The 17,227-nt window shown below is 37.9% G+C and overlaps 1 protein-coding gene across 2 annotated transcripts in view; it reads right to left on the bottom strand.

Annotated features, from left to right (window-relative positions):
- LOC142355780 (uncharacterized) overlaps positions 1-16,890 on the bottom strand; it is a 30,519-nt gene extending 13,629 nt beyond the window's left edge. The window contains exons 1-8 of one of the 2 annotated variants that reach the window (XM_075407841.1): positions 16,130-16,890; positions 12,823-12,858; positions 12,075-12,222; positions 11,678-11,819; positions 8,827-9,289; positions 8,028-8,163; positions 4,457-4,578; positions 4,091-4,234 (exon numbers count right to left, since the gene is read on the bottom strand). In XM_075407841.1, the coding sequence (XP_075263956.1) occupies positions 4,091-4,234; positions 4,457-4,578; positions 8,028-8,163; positions 8,827-9,289; positions 11,678-11,819; positions 12,075-12,222; positions 12,823-12,858; positions 16,130-16,756 (1,818 nt within the window). In that variant the 5' untranslated portion in view covers positions 16,757-16,890. The remainder of the gene's footprint in view (positions 1-4,090; positions 4,235-4,456; positions 4,579-8,027; positions 8,164-8,826; positions 9,290-11,677; positions 11,820-12,074; positions 12,223-12,822; positions 12,859-16,129) is intronic. The other variant, XM_075407848.1, reaches the window with a different exon arrangement.
- Between the last annotated feature and the right edge of the window lie 337 nt (positions 16,891-17,227).

Genomic DNA, 17,227 nt, shown 5'->3' with positions numbered 1-17,227 from the left:
ACCGACGCAACCTTTCACTGATAATATTAAGTCATAAAACAGCAATAAGTACAACAAATACTAACAACTCAAAATTCAAAATTTTTGCAAACAATTCGTAAGTCATAGAAAAAAAAGATATGAACTGATACGGTTAATTCCAATAATTTAGGCATCCTTAACAACCGATTACACTGGTCATTAAGGAGACACAGCAAAAAGACAAAATGAGCGATAAAATTTCGTAGACCCGAAAAACACCATCAAATTTCTGGAAACCAATGGTCAAAGACAGAAAAAATAAGCTTTGAACTGAATATACTAGGTTAAAAAAGTGCATATTAGCAACCTATAAGACCTGTCCATAATGCAATTAATTATCAAACAATAAGAACTAAACAACAAATACACCCATAGCTCAAAAATCATCAAATATTCTGAGAACAAAAAATGTAAAAGTCATCAAATCCGCAAGCAATCAACTCAAAAACTTCATTAAGTTCATTTCTGCCTCATTAGCACCCAATGATACTGTCATTTTTGATACTGGGTGATAAGAGAACAGAAAACAAGTAAAAAAAACAGGTGACACGAATCAAAATCTCAAAAAAAAATTATAACAACACACAGTGTCAAAGTAAAAAACAATATCTGCGAGCCGATGAGTTCAATCAATTGCAAATAGGCGTCTTTATAATACATGTGTATCAAATTAATAGCACTCAATAGAAGAAACTCTGAACACAGCAGTCGAATTGCAGTCAAAGTGTCAATCATAAAAACGATTACAGTGAACTCAAGTGACTAATAAAGTTCACCTATTTTTTATAAGAGACCGATGAAAATTGCCATCCAGGATAAAAAAGATAAAACAGCAAAGAGTACAAAAAGAAATAACAAAATTGAAAATTCAATAATTTTTGAAAACGATGAGGAGTATAAGTCACGAGTATTAGTAACGAAAAGCAGCTGAAAATTGAAATGTTTATTTCGAACAATAAAGGCAACCGTAGCAAACGATGCGACTTGTCATTAAGCACATTAATAGATATGACAAAAAATTGAGCAATGAAAAATCGTAAACATAAAAACTTCGATATTTCATGCAAATGAAAGCCGAAGTCAAAGAAAGAATCAGATTAATACAGAAGCATATCAATTGATAAAAAAAAACTCAAATTATCAACCTATGAGACCTGTCACCAAAAATTGATTGAAAGGTGAGACAACTAAAAGTAAAAGCACAGCCTGCAGCTTGCCGGAAAATAGCCGCGATAGACGCTCTTGGCCTTCATGGAAATGAGACAACTAAAGAAATAAGATTGACAGATTGACCACCAGTCCTTTAAAGACCACTAGATTTTTTGGGTTAAATTTGGACAGTCATTGTTATGAGAAACCTACGCTCTATAGGAAAAAACCCTAAGATTTTATTCAATATTAATATTCGAAATCAAAAACTCAAGACTCTAGTACTGAATAACTACGGCATATACGTTTGGCATTACCTAGATGCACACTACTGATCTTAAACTAGTAAATGTTCATTAAACTAATAGTTCATTAAGTGAGTTCGGGAGTCAAATTTTTGAGTTAGGTAAGTCACGCAATTGGCCTAAAAGCAGAACAAATGAAGTCAAGCGCACAATTTTTAACTGCAAAGCAGTAGAAGTCACAGAAATTGAAAGAGTCAATGCTTGTTGTTGTAGCTGTCGCAGAGCTCCCGCAGATCAACAGTATAATGATTCACATATCAATAGTTAGTTTCACATTAAACCCAAGGTTTGGACCTTTCTTGCAGTTTGTTTTCGTTCCCCAAGAACAGAATCTCGTGATTGGAAGAAATTTTTCGTAATTCGCCGGTAATTTTTCTCAATTCGAAAACTCACAATTCGCAGGTTCGCAGGAAAACTCGTAGGTAATAAAATTCGCAATTTCCAGGTAATTTTGGCGGGATAAAGTCGCTCGTTGCCGTTTTTCACTGGTGCCCTAGTTACATTTGTATAATAATATGAGGCATATTAGTAGTGTGTGACTGCCTACCCACAACTTGCATGTGGTGCGGCGACCTTTCTGCATCTACGCCGTGGTGAATGACATGCAGTCCCCAGGTTAGGAAACCAGGAGGGGCATCATCAACATCAGGGGAAAGGGGCAAGGAAGGCGGATTATTCTGTGCAGTGCGGTCGTGTAGGACTGATGGAATTAAGTCAAGCCATTTGGTTACCTCTACTGGTCTTTCACATAGGTCAATTAATTTCAGGTCCGTGGTATTCTTACTGCAGTTGAAAAAGTGGTTTACGTCATGTGGTTCTACATCACATTTGGGACAGCGGTTATTAACATTGTTACAGATCCTACTCGAGTAAGAGTTTAGCAGGGGACAGTATCCAGTTCAGTTGCGCTAGTCGGATACGTGCGATTCTTTGCGACGTTTGTTCTTCTTCAGCTATCTTTGGGGGGGGGGGTGTATATCGTTGTTTGTTGTCTTCGTGAGTGGGGAAACGTTGCCTTGTATTTGCTTCTATTGTCTTGCACCAAGAGCAGCGCTTACAGTCAAACTTGTTCCATTGCTCTATGGACTGTAAGTTGGTGCAATTCAGGTGTACCCATCCTCCGCGACCGCACCAGCCGCCGTATTGATTCCAGTTGCTACCGTTACAAAAGCACAGGGCGTTGGGCCGGGGTTTGTTTCAATGTCGCCGAGGATGAGGAGAATAAGCAGGGTAAATATGTGTTTCCCAGTCAAATGCATACTAGGGAACAGCGAGACTCGGTATGCCTGATCCCACCGCAAAAACCGTTTCTCGCAGTCTGTGTACAGTGTGTATGGATCCTGGGAGCGGTTGCCCGCTCTTCGTGCTTCCGCGTAGAGGCGTCCATACTTGAGAACCACAGAGTCAATGGTCGCAAGAATCATCGATAGAGACGACGAATTAAAAAAACGATGTCCCCAATAATAGAGGCTAACGCTTCGCGGCTATTAATTAACAAAACCAACTAACGTCGGGCGAATTTCCCTGAAAGAGTCAATGCGCGCAAAAGTCATCGATGGAGACGACAAATTGAAAAATAAAACACGATGTCCCAATAATAGCCGCTATTGCTTCGCGGCTATAAATATAACCGACTAACGTCGGGCGAATTGCCCTGAAACGACCGTCGAGCGGTTGGCTTCGTCAGTAGCTAGCCACCGAGGGGGTGAACTGGAGGGTTGGTGGGGGGCAACAGTGGGTTGGGGGAAACAGTGGGGTGGGTTCTTCAGTCTCTAAGAATCGCGAACCGCCCTTCACACCATAAGTACAAGTTTCTGTAAAATTCAATGACCACTCAGTGGTACCTGTTTATCCCATTTTTGAGGACGAGAGGTCAAATGGGTCAGACAAAAAATTGGTCACGCGAAAAAAGACCGACAGGACTAATATAACTGCTACAAACTTCGTTTGGGAGCAATTAAATACTCTTTAAATACAGACTTTGTCAAAGTCATTAAAACCACTGGCCTTAAAATCAAACACTGAATTAGGTTCATTTATGTATTGGCAACCAATGATACTGTCATTATTGATACTTGATAACCTAACAGAAATAAAAAGGGGGCAAAACTTTCAATGAAATGTTATGACATCAAATAGTGTCAGAATTTTAAAAAAATAGCTGCCCGTCGATGGGTTCAATCAACTGCAAATAGGCACCATTATTACATATATGTATCATACTTATAGCACTCAAGAGATGAAATGCTGAAAAAAAAGCAGTCAACTTGCAGCACGTGAAAAAAATCGCTTTCAAAAACCTAATATTTGTTCAAATACCAACTTCTCACTCGACTTCAAAGGTACTTAGGAGAAAAATCAAGCGTCAAACATACTTGCTTTTTCGCTCCATTTACTCCTCCAACGTGATTAAAATAACTACTCTAATTTGACTTCTCACTGACGTGAAAAGCCAAAAAAAAAGCGCGAACAGATCTTTAAAAAAGACAGCACACCAATACAATCCAAATACTTTGGATTGTAAAAACCAAGAGAAGGCTACTAAAACCTTCTAAAACCTACTAAAAAGATCAACACGTTTACAATAATGTTTTGTATTTTTGCATTATACTTACGAATGGCCTGTAGTTGGGGACTGGGTTCAGCTCAATAGACGGCCACACAGAGCACAGGAGGTCACCATCTACAAGCCCATTCACATGCATAGAGAGGTCATTCGGGGATTCATTCACAACTACAGTGCATTCCCTCTCTACGCCCTGTAAAACACCTGAATGTTGTAACGGATCTGAAGAAAATAGGAACTGTTTACCGAGCTAAGTAGATTATGTAACTGTAGCCTCCTGAATGCATTATGGCTGTATGAATGGCTACTGGGAGCAGAGCAGTTGCCTGGTTGCGGAGAGAGCAGCTGCTCCCTCTAGGTGAACACTTGAAAGGTTTCAAATATTAATATGGAAAAGGAAATTTCCTTGGCCTACCTTTGTTAATTTGAGTGGGTCTACTGCACGGGTACGAGTCCATTCCTCCGCAGTCTGAGGTGCCTTCGCAACTCCTCCCTCGATCATAATCTTTGAAAATGCCTCCTCAACAATGTCCTTGTCTGAAACAAAAACGTCATTCAGAGATTTAAAACATAAGCCGAATACCGTCCGACAAATTGCTCTCGAACTAGAACAAGCAAAAAAAAGCGAATAAAAGCACAGAAACTCAGATGACAAATGCTACGACAATGCTATATTCTATCGAAGCCCAACTGGATTGTTCACTTTGTCAAAATACATTAAGTAACTCTTATTGAAGTGTGTCTTATTTAGTACGTGATTATCTCAAACTTGAACTACTCCCAAACTTGAAACGAAAATTGAACTACTCCCACTATCACCATATTAGTGTTGCGATGTATGAACGACCTGAATTATTCATTTCCAAATTACATCAGCTCCTTTTACGATTGCTTTGCGAATCGACTTTTTGTTGATACAGAATATTCGACAAAACTTCTATATGGTCAAAATTCCTGACATCAGACCTACACTAAAAATGTCGTTATGGAAAACAGTTCAAATTCTGTCAAAATCCTTATCTACAACCAATTCGAGATAAAATCTTGACATGTAAAACCACGTGACTAGTACCATAAAGGGAGCTTGAGAAACTACCAAAAACATGTCGAGAGTTGGTAACTTTGTCTTATTAAACTGACATAGTGCATATTGAAGCACAATTCCTTGAGCGTTAAATTTCTTACTCTGTCTGGTTTCTTTAAATCATCTTGGAGATTGTTCAGCTTCACTTAACTTTGAACTGTGAAAATAGAATTAACTTTGATATCCGCAATATTTACTTCTGAAGACCGAAGTAAGAACAAAGCAAAAAGGCGGTTTCTCTTACTAGCTTTAACGAAGCCTACATTGGTATTTTTGAAACCAATAGGCACTTGCTATCACTAAAGTTAGAAAATTAATACGTTTGTTCAGTTATAGTTACGCTAAATGGGACTTTTCCTATAATCTTTGTAATAGATGACTGAAACTTTGCATAACCATTGGCATAGGGCTAAATTTTTCGCAAATATGATTCCAATGTTTTTTGTAACTTGAGTAGTTAACAAAAACCAGAGCAAAATTTGATTGTTTCAACTTGGAATTATCTTGTATTATGAGCGAAGCAATATTGTTGAACAGCAAAGCTGAACGGTTAGCAATATTGGACTAATTGAGTGTCAAGTAATGAAACGGTATTCTACAGTATTCGCAAAAGTGAACGTAATATCCGCAGAGATTTGAAACCGCTGATAGGAACTGGACGGCGTAAAGCTTCCCTTCTCATTGATAGTAGAGCAGCCGTTACACACCATGAAATTGTCCAACAAAAGTTCTGGCGAATTGCTTTAGAGACTAGCAAGGTATTAACTCATTTTTGAGGACGAAAAGTCAAAAGGGTCAGACGAAAAATTGGTCAAACAAAAAATCGCATTAAAAAGACCACAAAACTAATATAATTTCTACAAAATTTTTTTAGAGCAGTTAAGCAACTAATTTCTCAGTCCTTTTAAATTAATCCCTACAGTCCTCAACAAAAGTTCTGGCGAATTGCTTTAGAGACTAGCAAGGTATTAACTCATTTTTGAGGACGAAAAGTCAAAAGGGTCAGACGAAAAATTGGTCAAACAAAAAATCGCATTGAAAAGACCACAAAACTAATATAATTTCTACAAACTTTTTTTAGAGCAGTTAAGCAACTAATTTCTCAGTCCTTTTAAATTAATCCCTACAGTCCTCAACAAAAGTTCTGGCGAATTGCTTTAGAGACTAGCAAGGTATTAACACATTTTTGAGGACGAAAAGTCAAAAGGGTCAGACGAAAAATTGGTCAAACAAAAAATCGCATTGAAAAGACCACAAAACTAATATAATTTCTACAAACTTTTTTTAGAGCAGTTAAGCAACTAATTTCTCAGTCCTTTTAAATTAATCCCTACAGTTCTCCGCAAAAATGACAACTTGAAAGAAACCAATAATATTGCAGTTGGATTGAAACGTGCCATCTAACGTTAATACCCAGCAAATCAAAAACTTACGTACCTCTCAAATCATTACAAGACCAATTAGTAGCTATTGAGTGAAAATCATTCTATATTTATTCAGCTGAAAATTGGCTAGAGCTTTTTTATTTTTTGTTTTTGTAAAAACTTGTCGAGACTTGGTAACTTTGTCTTATTAAACTGACATAGTGCATATTGAAGCAAAATTCCTTGAACGGTAAATTTCTTACTCTGTCTGGTTTCTTTAAATCATCTCGGAGATTGTTCAGCTTAACTTAACTTTGACCTGTTAAAATAGAATTAACTTTGATATCCGCAATCTTTACTTCTGAAGAACGAAGTAAGAACAAAGCAAAAAGGCGGTTTCTCTTACTAGCTTTAACGAAGCCTACATTGGTATTTTTGAAACCAATAGGCACTTGCTATCACTAAAGTTAGAAAATTAATACGGTTGTTCAGTTATAGTTACGCTAAATGGGACTTTTCCTATAATCTTTGTAATAGAAGACTGAAACTTTGCATAACCATTCACATAGGGCTAAATTTTTTGCAAATATGATTTCCAATGTTTTTTGTAACTTGAGTAGTTAACAAAAACCAGAGCAAAATTTGATTGTTTCAACTTGGAATTATCCTGTATTATGAGCGAAGCAATATTGTTGAACAGCAAAGCTGAACGGTTAGCAATATTGGACTAATTGAGTGTCAAGTAATGCAACGGTATTCTACAGTATTCGCAAAAGTAAACGTAATATCCACAGAGATTTGAAACCGCTGATAGGAACTGGACGGCGTAAAGCTTCCCTTCTCATTGATAGTAGAGCAGCCGTTACACACCATGAAATTGTCCAACAAAAGTTCTGGCGCATTGCTTTAGAGACTAGCAAGGTATTAACTCATTTTTGAGGACGACAAGTCAAAAGGGTCAGACGAAAAATTGGTCAAACAAAAAATCGCATTATAAAGACCACAAAACTAATATAATTTCTACACAAACTTTTTTTTGAGAGCAATTAAGCAACTAATTTCTCAGTCCTTATAAATTAATCCCTACAGTTCTCCGCAAAAATGACAACTTGAAAGAAACCAATAATATTGCAGTTGGATTGAAATGTGCCATCTAACGTTAATACCCAGCAAATCAAATACTTACGTACTTCTCAAATCATTACAAGACCAATTAGTAGCTAGTGAGTGAAAATCATTCTAAATTTATTCAGCTGAAAATTGGCTAAGTATTTTTTTTATTTTTGGCTAAGTAGCTTTTTTATTTTTTGTTTTCGTAATATTTCACATTATCAGGAAGAATGAAGTAACTCAGTTTAAAAAGGAAGTCATAACGACTCTTCGCGTCTAATAAAAAAACAAGTGACCATTACTGCTCTTGGACTTGAAAAAAAATCAGCACTCCAATGCAATCCAAATCTTTTGGACTGTATATTAAAAGGAGAGCGCCCCAATAATAGCCTTTAAGAGGTTCACGGTGACTATTAACAATCGCTAACCTGATGCTTCGCAGTCGACCCAGTTGTATATCTGTCTGTATACTTGTACAAAGACAGGAGCATCCGAGGACTGTTCCTCTCCCATGATACACTCTTCTACCAACTCGTTCACCTCATCCACTTTATCGGGCAGGGGCTGCAGCACAAACAAGAAACACGATCAAATAATATTCCACAAGCCAAAACATTACCGACTAACGTCAGGCGAATTGTTCTCAGACGCCCGGAGAGCGTTTGGCTTCGGTAGTAGCCAGCTACGGTTTAGGGATGCTAGCGTTATGAGGGGGCGGGGTGGTGGGGGGAGATGAATGGGGGTGTCAAGCGATTGGGGGGGGGGGGGGACTTGTTTATTCCGTTTTTGAGGACGAAAAGTCAAGAGGGTCAGACGAAAAATCGGTCAAGCGAAAAATTGCAATAAAAAGGCAACAAGACCAAAATAATTGCAACAAGCTTCGTTTTAGAGCAATAAATCACGTTTTTCATGCAATTTGTACTACAAATCATACTTTCACCAACACTATTAGACTGCGTATATTCTTTTCACACAATATTAACCTTGTAAATCAAGTTTAACGCAACTTTTCACTGTAATTCATGTTTTTACACAATTTTACACTGAACTAATTCCTTTCACAAAATTTTCCTATGGTTAATCACGTTTTCGTAAGAAGTTTTGGGTTAAGGAAGATCATTAACATCAAGAGAAATGGCGGAAACTGAACTATTAATGGAAATTAGCAGGTATGATTGGGGGAGGGGTGGTGTCTCGGTCAGAGGGAACCTCTCTTAACTGACATACCTCACAATTTATTAATCCACCGTGGAAATGTGCCACGGGTAAAGCACAACATTCATCATTGATAGGACGAAGAATTTCCACAGATACTTCGCAGTGCTCACAACTGTCCAAATCCTCCAACATTGCCAAATTTGTGTCAACATTGAAACTGCGAACCACAAATCTGCTGAACGTGCCAGGTGATTTATTTGGGTTCTCTGCAATCACAATTTCTCCCGGAACAACGTATGTTATAGTCCCAATAACTGCATTTTGTCCAGCCTCGTTCAGCATTTTTTGGAGATCTTGATTAACAATGACGTCACGAACTTCAAACACAATGTCCATGTAGTTGTTGTACTTCTTGGGAGTGACGGGGATTAGAGACTGTTGGCAGAGGTCGATGAAGTTGATATTGGCCAAAGTGGGCAACTTGGTCACATTGGCCGAGGAAGTTGAGGACGAGGGGGGTGCAGGTAGACTTCTGAAAAAATCAGAACACTACGAAAGTAAACACGGCAGATACGTTTTCTGTATATTTGCGGAGCAATTCGTAATTAAAAATCGCAGAAAAAAATTGAGGATAGGATAAATCAAGCAGTACCTCTATGAATTTTTCATATTTAGGTTAAAAACAGACGCTCAGCCTTGTATAAGAAGTATTATAAAAACATGCTAAAACGCTGCCAAATACAACTGCGAACACTAGTTGGTATGACCAATTTATACAGATAAAAAATTTTTATTGATGAAGTGGCCGAAATAAAGTGGGGAGGACGATTAGCAGTTTACTACCCTCGTACTTTACCCGTTTGTCACACTTCTGAAGACGAAAATCAAATCAGCCGTACGGAAAAATGATCAAACAAAAATTTGCATTGAAAATTGGCCGCTTATAGCATGCATTTCGTCCTCCCAAGAACGGTCCACAGCGCTTCTTAGAAACTAGCAAAGCTCTGGGAGAGTTCATTCACACTAAATGGCTTTGATGCACTCAAGTCTAATGGATTTATCCCGCCGCTTTCATTGGCGGATCAAGCGAGTAAAAACCATCGGTCACAAAACTATCAGGCAAAAATTTTACTAAAAAAGACATATGACGACAATAAATTGTTCAAATTTTGTTAGAAAACAAGAGACCAAAATACTTAGTATAATTCCACAAAAAATTATCAACTAAAACATACAAAATAAAATTTATGAAATTTTTGTAGATAAAGATATCGTTTTTCATATTCAGTTTCAAAAATTTGCCTAGAAAAATATTTTAAGTCAGTGACTTCTTTTTCAACGATTTTAAATGAAAAAAGGTATCTTACGAAAAGCAGCTAAATAATTTAAGAAATTTTGTGAAAAGGCGGAAAAGCGTGTAAAAAATAGCGATAGTTTTAATTTGAACAATCGCAAAAAAGTAATCGTTTTAATTTGAATGGAGGAACGCTCGCATAAAATTCTGAGCCTATTCATTATAAAGATTATAAAGCATAACGCGCTACTGTCGAACTAACAGTTCTCGAAGAACGGCCGCGGGCTTGACTTTAGTTGTAGCTAGCATAAACAAAGAGAGGCTAGCCTCAGGGCGGAAAAATAAAGCAGAGGGGGTAAAGTGCTCCAAAATCGCCCTCCAAAACCATGAGTATCTACCTCCTCACGTGTTCCTCAGCCGCTTCGATGAAGCGCACATTTAGAGCTCGCTAAAGAGCTGTTCTGAGACTTAATGCACACGGGCTTTACCCATTTATCTAACTTTTTCGACTAACATCAGGCTCTTCGAGCAAGCAAGAACATTCTATGAAAATTTTGCATAAAAAAGACACCCACATTTCAAATAATTGCTTAACTTAATTCCAGAGCAATTCGTAACCGTAATAATTTCCTATCATTAAAACCGTTTAATTCTCTCAGTCTGACATTGATTAGTTTGTAATAAACCGACTAATGTCGGAAGAATTGCTCTCGAACTACAGGCGGGTCAAAAAACATTTGACCACGCCGGGATTCGAACCACTGACCTCCCGATCCCTAACAAAAAACTGCCCACTCGGCTATCAGGCCCCTCTTGTTCCTTTGCTGCAACCGATTCTATATTAGCAACAAGCTTTACTTCGGAGTGAGAGCAATAGAGAACATAACCGACTAAACATCGGAAGAATTGCTCTCGAACGACTAGTGGGAGCTCTAATCAATTGCAGCCTGCTTCAGTCGGGGGGGGGGGGGGGCTAAGGGGAGGGGGAAGTTCAATAGTGGGCTTTAAATAACCACATTAGAGGGGAACACATACCACTATTAAGATTTAAAGTAGAAAATGACACCAGTTTCGGCGCACTTCTCATTTGACTTTTAGTATAAAATTGCCGCCAATTGAGTTTAGCTGCTTGAAATTGTGAGAGAGAATTTTAGATCACGCGAAAAGCAAAAAGTCAAGGGCGTAAAAGTCACTCGAAAAGTCAAAATTGTCGAGCGAAAATTTTTGCATTAAAACAAAAAGACACACACGTTTACAATAATTGCTATGAACTTCGTTCAAGAGCAATTAATCACTCAAAAATGAAGAATGAAAAAGCGTGAAGAACTCACTTGAGAAATCAAAGAATGTTCTAGAAGAAAAGCGCAAAAATGGTCAAGCGAAAATTTTGCATAAAAACAAAAAGACACACACGTTTACAATAATAGCTATGAACTTCGGTCAAGAGCAATTACTAAGATTACATTACAGCTTGCCAACCTTTTAAATATCATTCAGAAGAGCATCTTAAAAAACAACTAACATTTAACACTCAATCGAAGCACTCAGATGATATGGAATTTGTATATGACAGTTCGCTAACTACCGGAGAAGCAAAAGTCAATTCCAATGAGAGGATATACGTACTTGATGGGAGACGACACAGCACTTTGAGGAAGTGATGAGGTTGCATTGGCAACAGGAGCCGCCTGCTGGTTACTAGAACCAGCCACTACTGGCTGTGGGTGTGAAGGTAGCATCATTTGATTTTTGACCGGGATCGCAGCAGCTGAAACAAGTCGCATCTTCAAGAAACCTATCTGCCATTTTTCCATTGCCCTGGTGATGTTTAAAACCCTTCTACGTTACACAAAAAACTTTTACGCGGTGCTTCCTTATATCTTTATATAGAACGTATATATCTATACAATTCATGCAAGCAGTTATTATATCATTACTTCCAGGTAGACTCATTATTTAGAATTCTTCGAGGCAATTTACCAATTTTTTTTGTATTCGAGGAAACTCCGCTTTTACTCTTAACCTGTTTCTGAAGTAGCACAGTATCCACTCAAATCAGACTGATTGTTGGAAGGTACTCGAGGGGATGAAGAGGACTGCTGCAGTTGTTGTTGTTGATTTGTAGACACTGTCGATCTGGTCTCTTGAGATCCTGCGAAAGCTGCTCCCCTCTAAATGCCACAAAACCATTCACACAAAATTAGAAAAAATCGTCTTAGAACTAGAACTAACTAGGCGAGATCTGATTTCTATCAACGCCCACGTGAACACACCCTTCCCTCTCCACTGCACATTCCAGGTATAGTATCTTTTCCGTTTGTCCCCCCCTTCCCCACCCACTTAGTGGATGCATATTATTTGCACCTTCCAGACGCTCTTGCCATATTTTTACATAATGATTTACCATGTAATGGCACGTGCTCTGTAACTCGGGGGGGGGGGGGCATAACGTACGGGGGGCACAAACGGAAAAGATCCCAGGTATAATTATAACTAGCCTGTGTGTTTAATGCGTGATTCTGAATCAAATGTTGCATAGACGGAAGAGAGAGTAGTCATTTATAAAAATAAAAATAAACTAGTAAAAATGTCAATTATTGATTATCATATTCTATATTTTGGCACCTATCATTGTTCTCTCAAGAGTATGAGCAAAAATTTTGTTATGATCAGAACAATTGAAACACAAGAATGATTGGTCGTGACTCCCAGACGTTACTGAGAACTTCTGGCGCAAATCAAGAACAGAAAAGTTCATGTAATGAATAAACCTGATTTTTATCCTCCTTCTTTAGAAGGGCTCCAACCTAAACAAATTGAACAGAAACTTACGTTAGTTTTGTTTTGCTGGAAACAATTTCAAACTTGAATAGCTAATGGGAGAAAATTTCCCAAAAATCTCCGATGCTAGCTTCATAATATATGCATTAGAACACAAATTTATCGAACAATTTTTACTGTTAACATTGAAAAGATTTCGTCTGCTCTCATTGGGAAGGTACTGAGAACTGATATTGATTTTAAGAGACTAGAAACCAAATAGGTTAACAAGCACGGTTAAAACGAATAAAAATTTCCTGTTTGAAAACAAATGGTCTTAAAATAATTATAACCGTTAATTACAATATTAACCATTAACAATCAATAACTCCAATTTTGTTTAACCAAAATTGTCACTCCTGCGACTAAGTACTTAAACATCAAGAACGTGCAAGCAACACTAAAAATCACTACTTTTTGAAATAATCGTCAAGTTGTTAAAAACGCTTTATATGAACATAAACTATTTAATTGATCCACTCGATTCAAGAGATTCACTAAGACCTGTCATTGATGAGACGAGATGGTAGGGCACAAAAAACTACACAAACGAGCAAAACACTAAAAGTGAATTATATCATTGAAAACAAAAGAAACCATTAAAGAGCTTCAAGAGAGGTATAGAGACCATTCAGTACCGACAGGACAACCAATAGAATTACAAAATCGGGTAAAACTCCAAAATCTCAAATATTTTTTACAAAAATAAATATGGTCAGGTATATAAAACAATAGCTGCCCTTTGATGAAATCAAAAATTATGCGAGCAAATTTATCACCGTTTAATAGAACTTCTGAAAAAATCTAGATAAAAAAAGTTCAAGTGCCGCAATAAAAAAATCTCAAAAACAAAGTTCTTCGAACAATCTCACTCTATTTTATAGGCAGTTTGAAAGAATTTCATGACTTAAAAAAGCACCATTTTCCGCTCCTATTAGTACCCCGGGCGTGAATAGAATCACCACTCTAGTTTGAAATCTCATTGTCAAACAAAAGTTTCAAAAAAGGAACAGATCTTTAAAAAAAGACAGAGCCCACACACAACTTAAAATGTTTGAATTGTCAAAAATTACAGAAGAGATAAGAACCATCTCAGAATATGCCACGGACTATAAAAAATGATCTACCGTCGGAATAGTTGCTCTTGCAAGCAATGAAGACAGCCCAACTTTCTAAAAACCAGTAATTGAATAAAATGTTCTACAATATTTTTCAAGACGGTTCTATTTGGATTGCAGCTAGTAGTTAGATATACTCCTGTCTCTTAATGAGATTGCAAGTATTAGTGTCATTAGCAATAGTGTCATAAACATTAGAGCCCGTAAATGCGACTAATTAGCAGAAAGTTCAAATACCGGGCATCTAATAATGGGTTTATCTGGTTTCTATTTTCGATTCTATTTTTCGATATTGACTGTGTCCAGAGCAACTGCTGTTTGAGAGCACTTGGAGCACGATGAGCGAAGAATGAAACGCAGTCACAAAATTTCACACAAAACGTTGAACAAGCTGAACTAAAGTAAAGCGACAAATTTATGTAGGACGAAGTACAGAAAAACGACACAAATTAAAAAACAACACATTTTTTGGACGAAGTAGCAATAACGCCGCGATAATAGCCTGCTTAGATTACTGCGGCTATAATCAAAGGAGCAGAAAAATAGGGTGCCCAAACCTACGATTCGAAATTTCCCTTCGCTCCCCTAAAGTTCTGCTTCATCGGCAAATTCTATTAACATAACCGACTAACGCCAGCCGAAATGCTCTCAAACAATGGCCAAGGTAGGATTGGGAGCTCGGCAGACGAGAGGGGGTCCAAACCGCCAGGTAGAGGAGGATTGGATGGACTGGTGGCGTGTCGGGGGTTGAGTGGTGGGGGTGGGGTGATTGGGAGGGTGCATTCTTGAGAGACTGTTTAGGCGTAAGGCTCTAAGAGAACTTAATGCTCTCTGAGCGTTACCATTTTATCCCATTTTGGAGGACGAAAGTCAAATGGGTCAGACGAAAAATCGGCCGAGCAAAAAATCGCATAAAAAGACCACAGGACTAATATAATGGCTACAAAATGCGTTTGAGAGCAATTGAACAGTACAATTAGAGCTTCTAAGTCTTTAAAACTGTAGAGCGACATAATTCCCGCGGTATTTCCCAGTTTATCTCTTTTCTCTTCAAGAAAAGTAAAATCACTCAAACGATTGCACGAGCAGTCTAGACAATAAATGTGAATTAAAGACATGCGCAAATAAGATGATTTCTTCAAACTTTGTTTATGAGCAATTAACAAAACGTAAACCGACTAATATCAGACGAACTGCTCTCGAACGACAGGCCGGGCGATTTAATTTAGTGGGGGTGCAATAATACCGACAAGGCTGGGGTTCAAGCCCACGATCTCCCAGATGCCAGTCTGCGATCTTAACTACTACGCTACAACGGGTTTGCTATTTGACGTTCACAATCAATTTTATGTTCTTTATGTTAGCAACACAGTTAATTTTGGAATGAGAGCAAATTCACATCACATAGAAATTAAGAAGTCAAGAGCAAGTGAATATTCTGGAACAAAAGCCTAAGAGCGGTCAAGCAAAAATTTTGGATAAAAAGAAGATACACACGCTTACAATAATTGCTTCAAACCAGAAAAAATAATAAATGGCCATTTTGAGCTGCGAACGAAATTGGAAATGTTGTGGTTTGCAATTTTAATGATTATGCATCAAACCCCAGCATAACCGCTAATAACAAGATCAGACTGATCTTTGTCAATTTTGTCTGAGAGCACTTTAAGCTGACATAAAATAATCAAACAAAACCATTGACGTTTGTTAAGTGACACAACAGTCTAAACAAACTACTGCCGTCGGACAAATTGTTCTTTCAATCAATAGCGCGGGGAGTCAATTATAGCCTGCTTTAGCCGAGTAGAGTTGCCTCACTAAAGGGGGCTTAAAATGATGCATCCTGAGTTTAATAAAATTTAAATAAAAATGTAACCATCTTTCATTGGCTATTGGTTGGAAATTGCCGCCAAATTAGTTAAGCAGCTGAAAACTCAGAGTGCGAGCAATTTAGATCACGCAAAAATCGGGAAGTCAATCCTGAAAAAGTAACTCGAAAAATCAAACCGATCGGAGTAGAAAACATCACTCAAAAATTGCATAAAAAGATGACGCAAATAATTGTTAAACATTGAGAGTGATTACTTAAATTTAAGGAAGACAACGGGATACGATTTTCGATTTTTTTGACAAATCTTACCCTTTCGAGCGTCTTTTCCAACATCTCGTACTCCTTGTGAAAAGCCGGCTTCACTTCATATTCGTTTCCATTGATAACAATCCTTCGATTAGTCTCGCTCCACATTCTCTCAAGACTCTCCGGATGATCATAACCAATAAAGCCAATGATGAAACTGCGATCCGGCTTTGGAGCAGAGGCGTAAGCATATTGCAAGCTGCCATATGGTGAGAAGGCATCAATCAACATCTGTTTATTAATACTAATCGGTAGACCTTGAACCATCGCTTGTGTTGTCGAGAACTCTTTCGAAGTCGGAACAAATGGGGGTCGACTTGAGCGCTGGTTTGAATCTCTCATTGACCTTGGGTTGTTATAGTTGTTCTGATACCCGTTCGGAACTAACGTTGCGGTCGATCCAGTAAGTGAAGAGTTTCCAGTATCGCTAGCCCGACCTTGACCTCCCTGTCGAATCACACTTGTAACAGGGCGAGTCCTGGTACCATTGCCGAACCCGTTCGACGGGAGTCCAGAGGTTTCTTGAGTCCCGGTTGCCGGACGTTTTGGGGGAGTTGAAGCTGAGCTGAAGTTGAGACGATTCTGCATGGATCCATTGCTAGATTGAGGTTGGTCATAATTTGAATTCATAGTCCTTGAACTGTTTCTGAAACGTCATATGAAACATTCATTTTTTCAACTATCAAAAATCGTCTTAAAAACAAACAGAAAATGCTCAAGAGTTTCAAACTAAAGGTGCATTCCAGTTTTTATCGCAGAAGTTCAACGCAGTAATAAAATTGCATGCATGCTGATTCTGTACTCGAAAAATGCAAAAAAAAACAATGACATAATGAAACGCTCAAAACTAGCTCTAAAACCGCAAAAATTAGTTTTCTTGTGCTCATTTTTTGCCTTTTCTATGTCAATTCTTCAGCCATCATTTTAATTTATGTATACGAGAGCTATCAATAGCAACCTCTACGGTTGAAGATAAGAAAGAAGAACATTACAACTTTTGTCATACTTGGACTGCCGTTTATGCTGCGTCTTAGTTGCATAGGCAGGATATCTGAATACAATTATTATGATAAGATAACTCGATTCAAGAATGAGGATAGA

This window comes from Convolutriloba macropyga, chromosome 2 (assembly GCF_964194025.1).
Source record: "Convolutriloba macropyga chromosome 2, txConMacr16.3, whole genome shotgun sequence".
In the NCBI taxonomy this organism is placed as follows: domain Eukaryota; kingdom Metazoa; phylum Xenacoelomorpha; order Acoela; family Convolutidae; genus Convolutriloba; species Convolutriloba macropyga.
Note: the sequence above shows the minus strand (reverse complement) of the source record. Positions and strands in the feature narration are given on the sequence as shown.